Genomic DNA, 10,508 nt, shown 5'->3' on the forward strand with positions numbered 1-10,508 from the left:
ATCCTCCAACCCTGGCAACATCCTTGTAAATCTTTTCTGAACCCTTTCAAGTTTAATGTGGCCCCATTTGTTACTATTCGTCTTTTCATAGTCTAATGGGGAGGATGAGGATGATATCAAGGTCACTGTGTCGCCTGTGACCAACTGGGAGAACCTCCACACCGATGAACTTTACCAAGGTCAGAACAATGTCACCATATCCAGCCATACCTGGCAACATCCTTGGTAAGTAAATCAGGAGATTTCCATTACAGACATAGGGGCTGGAAGAGGGTCAGAATGTATTATTGTTCCACCATACTGTGGAGAGCAGAGGTAGTCTTAATCTATATTCTTGTGGTCTGAACACAGTTCTGGGTTGCTGTGGCTGTACAGGACATTGGTTAGGACAAAATGAGGACTGCAGGTGCTGGAGATCAGAGTCGAAAAGTGTGGGGCTGGAAAAGCACAGCCGGTCGGGCAGCATCTGAGGAGCAAGAGAGTTGATGTTTCAAGCATAAGCTCTTCATCAGGACTGATTTGTCGACTCTCCTGCTCCTCAGATGCGGCTTAACCGGCTGTACTTTTCCAGGACATTGGTTAGGCCACTTTTGGAATCCTGTGTTTAATTCTGGTCTCCCTGCTGTAGGAAGGATGTTGTTAAATTTGAAAGGTGTGCAAGGATGTTGCTGGGTTTGAGCTATAGGGAGAGACTGAATAGGCTTGGAGGTTGAGGGGTGATATCATTGGCTGTTTCACAGTCAACGTGCCAAGTCACAAGGATACCGCAATATCTAGTATAGGAGCTGGAACGTCATATTGTGGCTGTGCAGGACATTGGTTAGGACACTTTTGGAATACAGCATACAATTCTGATCCCCCTATAGGAAAGATGTTGTTAAGCTTGAAGGGGTGCAGAAAAAAATTACAAGGATGTTGCAAGGGTTGGAGGGTTTGAGCTTTATGGAGAGGCTGAATAGACTGGGGCTATTTTTCCTGGAGCGTCGGAGGCTGAGGGGTGACCTTATTGAAATGTATTAAATCACAAGGGGCATGGATAGGGTGAATAGACAAGGTCGTTTTCCCAGGGTAGGGGAGTCCAAAACTAGAGCACATGGGTTTAAGGTGCGAGGGGAAAGATTTAATAGGGGCAACTTTTTCATGCAGAGGGTAGTGTGTTTGGAATGAGCTGCCAGAGGAAGTGGTGGAGGCTGGTACAATGACAATATTTAAAAGGCATCTGGATGGGTACATGAATAGGAAGGGTTTAGACTGATATGGGCCAAATGCTGGCAAATGGAACTAGATTAATTTAGGATCTCTGGTCGGCACAGATGATTTGGATGGAAAAGTCTGTTTCCGTGCTGTACAATTCTATGACCCTATACTCTGTGTCTAACCCCATGTATACCTGTCCTCAGAGTATTTGTTGGGGACAGTGTAGAAACAGCTTTATTTTCAGTTTACATGAATAGAGGGAACTTTGTATCTAACCTCATGCTGTACTTATCCTGGGAGTGTTTGATTATTTTATTCTCTATCTAAACTCATTTTGAGCCCACCACTTCTTTCATTTAGGGAAAGATCCTGCAATCAAGCCTGGGACTCGAGTCATGGCTTCGATACAATGCACCCTGACTCGGGGAACCTTGAGTCGTTAGTCAACAGGATGTGCCCTCTGCACAGGGTCAGAACTGAAGGGGAATGCCAACTGGGAAAAAATGAGGATCAAGGGACTTGCCGAGTGGGCAAGGCACAGGACATGGGACTACACCTCCAAGACATGGTCGGGGATCAAGGGACAAGACCCCTGGGAAAGGTCGGCAATAAAGAGTTGGGCCCTGCCAGCAAGGTCAAGGATGAGGGATCATGCCGTGAGGTCAACGCGAAGAATCAAGTGCCGCTGCCACCGGAAATGGTTAACGGTGAAGGGTCGTCAGCTGCGGGCCAGGTCAGGGAGGAAAGGTCATGTTCCCTGGGCAACGTAGAGGACGAAGGGTTAGGCCCCAGTAGCTGGGTCAAAGATCAAGGGGTACATTCCTTGGGTGACAGCGATAATGAAGAGTTATGCTCCTCAAGCCAGGACAAAGATCAAGGGTTATGTTCATTGGGCAATGTCCAGGAGAAAGAGTCATGCCCCTCAGGCCAGGTCAAAGATCAAGGGTCATGCTTATTGGACAATGTCAAGGACAAAGAACCAATTCCCTCAGGCTGGGTCAAAGATCACGGAGCATGTTCATTGGGCAATATCAAGGATGAAGGGTCATGTCCCTCCAGCCAGGTCAAAGGTAAAGGGTCATGCCTCATTGGCCCCACCCCCCTGCATTGGATGTGGGAGGGCTTTTCCGTGGAGCGGTACGCCCCCCGCAGGCGATTGGCAGAAAATGCAGGCGAGGGCTCGAGGGTGAACACCGACGGAGACTTCCAAACTGGACCACCCCCAGAGGGGGTATCAGCGTGGCGGTGTCGCCAAGGGGCTCGCCCGAGGACGGCTGAGAGTCCGGGGACGTGCCGATGGACTGAAATTCCTCACTGCGCCTCCTTCCCCGGCAGGACGCAGGCAGGGCGGACAGAGGCGAGTGGCCAGAGAGGGAGGCGCACCGGCCGGGCTCCCCCTGCCTCCAGGCGCCACTTGGACGAGCCCAGACGGGGCGCATGCGCGGCCCCGACTCCGGGCGGCGTAACCACAGCAACCGCCGGCCGGCGTCCGGCGCAAGCGCAGAATCCACCACCGCTGCCTCCGAGGTGCCGGGCCGAGCAGCCGCCGCGGACCGTCAAGGCGTACCGCGAGTTCCTGAGGCAGTACCGGAGCATCGTGGAGGATGGGCGAGACGACAAGCCGCCGACGAGGGATGCTGATGAGTTCCGGCTGAAGGCCACCAAACTGGTGGAGCAAAGGCACCAACTCGTCAGGTAAGCGACAGCGACCTGCCCCCGAGGGGGCGGTTTGCCACCATCGTCCACATGCCATTGGACGGTAGGCATATCACGCGGAGCCGATCTCCGATCCGATTGGTCTAGCGAGATGTCCGTCAATTCTCCGGCCAACACGATTGGTCTAACCGTTGTCCCCGCCTGGACTTGTCCGAACCTCTTTCTATTGGTCCGTGAAAACATCAAGTATCCGCCCGTTTCGGCATGCCTCTGTCCCGCTACCGTCCCTCTAAAGCCCTTATTGGTCCCCTCACCCGTCGATCAACAGTAGCCCGACCGCCATTGGTCGGATGGACGGCGACTAACTCCATCTCACCAACGGTCACGTCCCGTGCGTCTACTGTCCCACCCCCGGCCCGCTGTTAATTGGCTGGTAGCCTTCGGCAAGGCCCACCTCCCATACCCAATTGTACTCCCCTAATGGACAAAGGCTACGTCAATGAACCGATCCCCCTCCAACTTGTCGTCGCTACGTCAATTATTCGGGGCCCTTTCCTCATTGGATACCGAGCAGCAGCCGAACCCGCCCTTCTCCGATTGGCCCAAACGCCCCGTCAATCGAGTGGCCCCTCCCTTGCCTGTGGGTCTACTCCTCCGGCTATTGGTCCTCTCTGCAGAGACGCCCCTATGCCGTTATTGGTTGGCGGTCCAAGGCAGTCGCCGAGTCCTCGCACCACTATTGGCCATGGTAACCGTCAATCATTATGCCTTTTAAAATAACCCACAACTTTTATTTTTGGTTCCTTCACCCAACTTTTATAAAGTGAAATGTCGTCTGCGTCTGAAGTGGACCAACCCGCAGGATCATGGTGACAGGCACAAAAGTGTCACAGAACCTATACAGCACACGAGCTGGCCATTCAACCCATCATGTCAATACTAGCTCTCCAAGTGGACAATGCTCCACTTCAAACCCTTCACTTGTAACACTGCCCGTCGTTTCTTTGGAGATTATATTCCAACCCCCTCATGAATGCCTCCATTGAACCTGCCTCCACCACCCTGTCTAGCAGATACAAATTTCTAGGCTGTAGTGGTGTTCCAAGATGACCTATTAATTTCAGTTGAAACTTTATTGCTGGAACAGCACAGCAGGTCAGGCAGCATCCAGGGAACAGGAGATTCGACGTTTCGGGCACAGGCCCTTCTTCAGGAATGCCTGTGCCCGAAACGTCGAATCTCCTGTTCCCTGGATGCTGCCTGACCTGCTGTGCTGTTCCAGCAATAAAGTTTCAACTTTGATCTCCAGCATCTGCAGACCTCACTTTCTCCTTATTAATTTCAGTGAATGGCCATTTGTGTCGTGAGGTGGTTTCCTCCTCCTCCTCCTCCTCCTTCTCCTCCACCACTTCTCCTTTGCTCCTTTTAACCATTCCTCTAAATTCTTTTGTCCTCAACCCATTCTGTTTACTCCCTGTCCGTTCGGTGTAGATTTCCCTTCTGACTTTGTAAACCTCTGCCAAATCCAGTCACCCAGAAGTCCAATCCTGAATTCTCCAACCTATCCATGTAACTGTTGCTCTTCATCCCTAGAAGCATTTATCTGCAACCTTTACTTCATGCTATTATGCCCTCATACGCTTCCCGACCGGAACTAGAAGCAGAACCTCAGGTGAGGGTTGAACCAGTGTTTTACACAGGTTTATCTTCATTTCCTTCGACCTTTGTAAAGTGCACACTGCAGAAAACTTCATTAACCACTTTCCTGACCTGTCCTGCCATATTGCATGATACATCCACACCAAGGCTGTACATCTGAAGTTTGCTGCAGAGAATGGAACAGCAAACACCAGACAACACTGCGAAAATTGAGGGTCACAGCAATTCCATCTAGCCATTTCGGTTAGAATCAAAGTCAAATATGGATAGAGAATAAAATTCTGGCCAGCCAGCGACGCCCACATCCCACAAACGAAAAGAAAATTCCTACAATGTGGAAGCAAGCCATTTGGTAAATTAAGTCCATACCGGCCTTCTGAAGAGCATCCTACCCAGACCTACACCCCCACCCTCTCCCAGTATCCCTGCAGTTCCCATGGTCAATCTACCCTAACCTGCACATCTTCAGGTGGAGTTGAAGAATCTTGCATGACTTCTTCAATAAAGAGCAGGTATGGTCCCTTTGGTCTCCAAGTCATGTTCACATTACTGTTTTGGGAGCTTGCTGAGTGCAAATTAGTTTCTGTGTTTCCTACATTGCAAAGATAAGAGGCATGATGCCACCTCATAGCACCAGGGGCCCAGGTTCTATTCCAGTCTTGGGAGATTGTGTGGAGTTTGCACATTCATTTGTGTGCCCTGGTTTCTCCCACAGTCCAAAATGTGCAGATTAGGTAGATTGGTCTAGCTAAATTGTCCTGCTTAGGTTTAGTTTAGGTGGGATTAGCCATGTTAAATGTAGGGTTACGGGAATAGAGTGGGATGCTGTTCAGAGGGTCGGTGCAGACTTGATGGGCCAAACAACCTGTTTCCACACTGTAGGGATTATAAGAGTCATATAGCATGGAAACAGACCCTTCGGCCCAACTAGTCCATGCCGATCCCAAACTAAACTAGGCTTACCTGTCTGCACCTGGCCCCTCTCCCTCCAAACCTTTCCTATTCATGTTTCTATTCAAATGTCGTAATTGTACCCACATCCACCACTTCCTCAACAAGGTAATTCCACACGTGAACCACCCTCTGTGTGAAGAATGTGGCTGTTTTTTGTTTTTTAAATCTCTCTCCTTTCACTTTAAAAATGTACCCCCCACCCCCACCCTCCTCCCGCCCAAGTCTTGAAATCCCTCATCCTAGGGAAAGGACAACTACTCTATCCATACCTCTCATTATTTTATAAATCTGTATAAGGTCACCTCTCGACCTCCTATGCTCCAGTGAAAAAAAAGTCCCAGCCTTTCTTTATAACTGAAACCTTCCATAGCCGGGAACATCCCGGTAAATCTCTTCTGAACCCTCTCCAGCTTGATAATGTCCTTCCTATAGCAGGGCAACCAGAACTGGACACAGTGCTCCAGAAGAGACCTCACCAATGTCCTTTTACAATCTTAACATGACGTTTCAAATCCTATACTCAGAAGAATGAGCAATTCTATGATTCTAACAAGGACTGCATTTATACAAAGTACTTCATTGGTTGTAAAGCAGTTTTGGTCCTCAATGACCTGTGAACTTCATTACCAAAATGCTTTCAAAGCTAATCCACTGAATTTAACACAAGCACCACAGGAGTGCTTGTTCAATGGTCACTAAACACCTTTATACACAAGGTGGCTCCTTCTCACAGTCTCTGCTTGTGTTCTGTGTGTAATCCATTTCTCACGATGCCAGAAGTCTCATTTCACCTCCTTTGTCCTTCTTCTAATGAGGTAAGCTCCTTCAAGAAGATCTGTGTACTTCACAGAGTGTCGCCTGTGTCAGCTGAATGACTTGTCTCTATTAATAAATAGGGCCATACAGTACAGGAACAAGGCGGTAGCTCGGTAATTCTGGATTTGGTGGTGAGGCAGACTTGATTAGGGAGCTTAAGGTGAAGGAACTGGGGGGTGGGGTGTTAGTGACCATAATATGATAGAATTTACCCTGCAGTTTGAGAGGGAGAAGCTGGAATCAGATGGAACAGTATTACAATTGAGTAAAGGGAACTACAAAAACATGAGGAGGAGCTGGCCAGTATTGATTGGAAGGAGAGCTTAGCAGGGAAGACGGTAGAGCAGCAATGGCCAGAATTTTCTGCAGAAATTTCATCCCAAGAAAGAAGAAACATATCAAGACAAAGATGAGGCAACTGTGGCTGACGAGGGAAGTCAGGGACAGCATAAAAAACAAAAGAAAAAGCAGGCAATGTGCTGACGATTAGCGGGAAGCCTTTAAAAATAAGCAGGAGGTAACTAAAAAAGCAATTGGGGGGGGGGGGGGGGAGATGATGAAATATGCAGATAGCTAGCTAGTAATATGAAAGAAGAATGCAAGAGCTTTTTTTGATATATAAAAGGTAAGAGAGAGGCAAGAGTGGACCACTGGAAAATGGAGCAGTAATGGGAAATAAAGAAATGGTACTGAATAGGTACTTTGCTTTACTTCAGAGTGGAACACACCAGCAGAATACCAGAACCTCAAGAGAGTCAGTGGGCAGAGGTGAGTGTAGTGGCCATCACTAAGGAGAAGGTGCTGGGGAAGCTGAAAGGTAGATAAATCACTCAGACTCAAAGACTACACCCTCGGGTTTTGAAGGACAAGCTGAGGAGGTTATAGAGGCTTTGGTGATGATTTTTCGGGAATCACTGGAGTAAGGATAGGACCCAGAGGACTGGAAAATGGCATATATAATATCCCTGTTTAAGACGGGAGGGAGATGGAAGGCAGGAAACTATAGGCCAGTCAGCCTGACCTCGGTCATTGGTGAGATCTTAGAGTCCATTATTAAGGATGAGATTGCAGAGTACTTGGAAGTGCATTGCAAAATAGGGCTGAGTCAACACAGCTTCATCAAGGGGAGGTCATGCCTGACAAATTGTTTAGGATTGTTTGAGGGGGTAACAAACAAGTTAGACAAAGGTGAGCCAGTAGACGTGGTCTATTTCCAGAAGGCCTTTGACAAGGTGCCACTCAGGTGCTAAGTAAGATGAGCCCATGGTGTTAAGGACCAGGTACTAGTGTGGATAGAGGATATGCTGACTGGTAGATGACAGAGAGTGGGGAATAAAAGGGTCTTTTTCAGGATGGCAGCCGGTGACTAGTGGAGTTGCGCAGAGTTTGCAGAAGGCAGAAAGACAGGTGGAAGAGCAGGTAGTGCTGAGGAAACAGGGAGATTGCAGAAGGACTTGGACAGGCTAGGAGAGTGGGCAAAGAAGTGGGAGGTGGAGTACAGTCTAGAAAAATGTGCGGTTATGCACTTTAGTGGGATGATTAGAAGCATAGACTATACTCTAAATGGGGAAAGGCTTCGGAAATCTGAAGCACAAATGGGCTTAGGAGTCCGAGTCCAGAGTTCCCTTAAGGTTAACACGCTGGTTCGATGGCAGTGAGGAAGGCAAAAGCAATGTTAGCATTCATTTCGAGAGGGCTGGAATATAAGAGCAGAGATGTACTGCTGAGGCTGCATAAGGCTCTGGTCAGACTGCATTTGGAATATTGTGAGCAGTTTTGTGCCCCACATCTAAGGAAGGATGTGCTGGTGTTGGACGGAGGTCCAGAGGAGGTTTACAGGAATGATCCCAGGGAGGAAGGGCTTGTCATATGAGGAGTAGTTGAGGACACTAAGTCTGTACTCAATGGAGTTTAGAAGGATGAGGGGGGCATCTCACCTGAAACTTCTAGAATACGGTGGGGCCTGGACAGAGTGGACGTGGATCTGTTAGGAATGGTTAGGACTCAAGGGCACAGACTCAGAGTGAAGGGACAATCCTTTAGACCAAAGATGAGGGGGACGTTCTTCAGCCAGAGGGTGGTGGCTCTGTAGAACTCATTGCTGGCTATGGAGTCAGAGTCATTGAGTGACTTTCAGACAGAGATAAGTGGGTTCCTGATTAATAAGGGGATCAAGGGTTACAGGGAGAAGGCAGGAGAGTGGGGTTGAGAAACAGATCAGCCATGATCAAATGGCAGGGTAGCCTTGATGGGCTGAATGGCCAAATTCTGCTTCTATATCCCCTGTAGACTTATGGATGTTAAACCTCTGAAAGTCACTTGTTGGACCTCAGCTGGATACTATGTATAGTCCTGGATTATCATATTTAGGGAAGATGTGAGCAAGGGAGTGCAGATGTGATTGAAATGAATATTAAAGATGTATTTAAAGTTAAGCCGGATAAACAAATATAGGGAGAAAGGAATAGGAGAATAGGGTGAGGTGGGGAGATGAAGAGAAATAAAGGGGACACTGCCTATCAGCAGATAGGCAAAGGAGTGTGCAGGGGGAAACCAAAGTCAGCAGCTTCAGATCCCAAGGAAAGTGTGAGGCATCCAGGACTGCCCAACAGTGAAAAGGGAGAGCTAGGTGTCATCAGGAACTCTATATTTCCTCAACTCATTGCAAGATCTCGTCAAGGACCTGATTGTGGGACAGGAAGTCAATCGGAATAGAACAAAACAACAGGTGGAATATCTGAGGGGAGGGTTCACTCGCATTCCCTTTGTGCTTGAATCCAGGAAAACGATAATGGAGAAAGAGAGGAAAGAACGGATGGAGCAAAAGAAACTCTCAAAGGAGAGAATGAGAAGGAGGAAGCTGGAGAGAGAGATAGCAGTACGCATATCTGTGTGTGAGATGGACAAGTGGAGAAGGACACAGGCAAGCAAAAAACTGCAGTCCTTCAGGTAAGAGTCAGCGTCATTCTGTCCAATCTCTCATGTCCCAGCGAGAAGGACGCCTGACATTGGAATCTCCATAAATACTGATACACTCACCCCAAGGGATCTCCTCTAAATGCTGGCACACACTCCAGGGATCTCCTGTAAATACTCAGATGGTTGCTGGGGACCCGATTAAGATTTCCTACTCTCCAGGGACCCCCTGTAAGTAATAACACACTCCACAAGGACTCCCTGTAAATGCTGGCACACTCGTTGGGAAACTCTCAGACCCATAGCTAATACTGACACACACTTCACACAGACCCACTGTAGTCACTGACACTCACTTCACACAGACCCACTGTAGACACTGACACACACCACACAGACCCATTGCTAATGCTGACACACACTTCACACAGACCCACTGGAGACACTGACACAGACCACACAGACCCATTGCTAATGCTGACACACACTTCACACAGACCCACTGTATACTGACACACTTCACACAGACCCACTGTATACTGACACACTTCACACAGACCCACTGTAGACACTACCACACACTACACAGACCCATTGCTAACACTGACACACACTTCACACAGACCCCTGTAGACACTGACACACAGTTCACACAGACCCATTGCTAATGCTGACACACACTTCACACAGACCCATTGCTAATGCTGACACACACTTCACACAGACCCATTGCTAATGCTGACACACACTTCACACAGACCCATTGCTAATGCTGACACACACTTCACACAGACCCATTGCTAATGCTGACACACACTTCACACAGACCCATTGCTAATGCTGACACACACTTCACACAGACCCATTGCTAATGCTGACACACACTTCACACAGACCCATTGCTAATGCTGACACACACTTCACACAGACCCATTGCTAATGCTGACACACACTTCACACAGACCCATTGCTAATGCTGACACACACTTCACACAGACCCATTGCTAATGCTGACACACACTTCACACAGACCCATTGCTAATGCTGACACACACTTCACACAGACCCATTGCTAATGCTGACACACACTTCACACAGACCCATTGCTAATGCTGACACACACTTCACACAGACCCATTGCTAATGCTGACACACACTTCACACAGACCCATTGCTAATGCTGACACACACTTCACACAGACCCATTGCTAATGCTGACACACACTTCACACAGACCCATTGCTAATGCTGACACACACTTCACACAGACCCATTGCTAATGCTGACACACACTTCACACAGACCCACTG

General features: G+C 48.4%; 1 protein-coding gene across 1 annotated transcript in view; it reads left to right on the forward strand.

Moving 5' to 3' along the window:
• Window positions 1-10,508, forward strand: part of LOC122543837 — a 21,610-nt gene continuing 11,102 nt past the window's right edge. The window contains exons 1-3 of the mRNA XM_043682649.1: window positions 1-225; window positions 1,558-2,892; window positions 9,064-9,231. Of these exons, the coding sequence (XP_043538584.1) occupies window positions 1,607-2,892; window positions 9,064-9,231 (1,454 nt within the window). The 5' untranslated portion in view covers window positions 1-225; window positions 1,558-1,606. The remainder of the gene's footprint in view (window positions 226-1,557; window positions 2,893-9,063; window positions 9,232-10,508) is intronic.

Source organism: Chiloscyllium plagiosum, chromosome 45 (genome assembly GCF_004010195.1).
Source record: "Chiloscyllium plagiosum isolate BGI_BamShark_2017 chromosome 45, ASM401019v2, whole genome shotgun sequence".
Lineage (NCBI taxonomy): Eukaryota > Metazoa > Chordata > Chondrichthyes > Orectolobiformes > Hemiscylliidae > Chiloscyllium > Chiloscyllium plagiosum.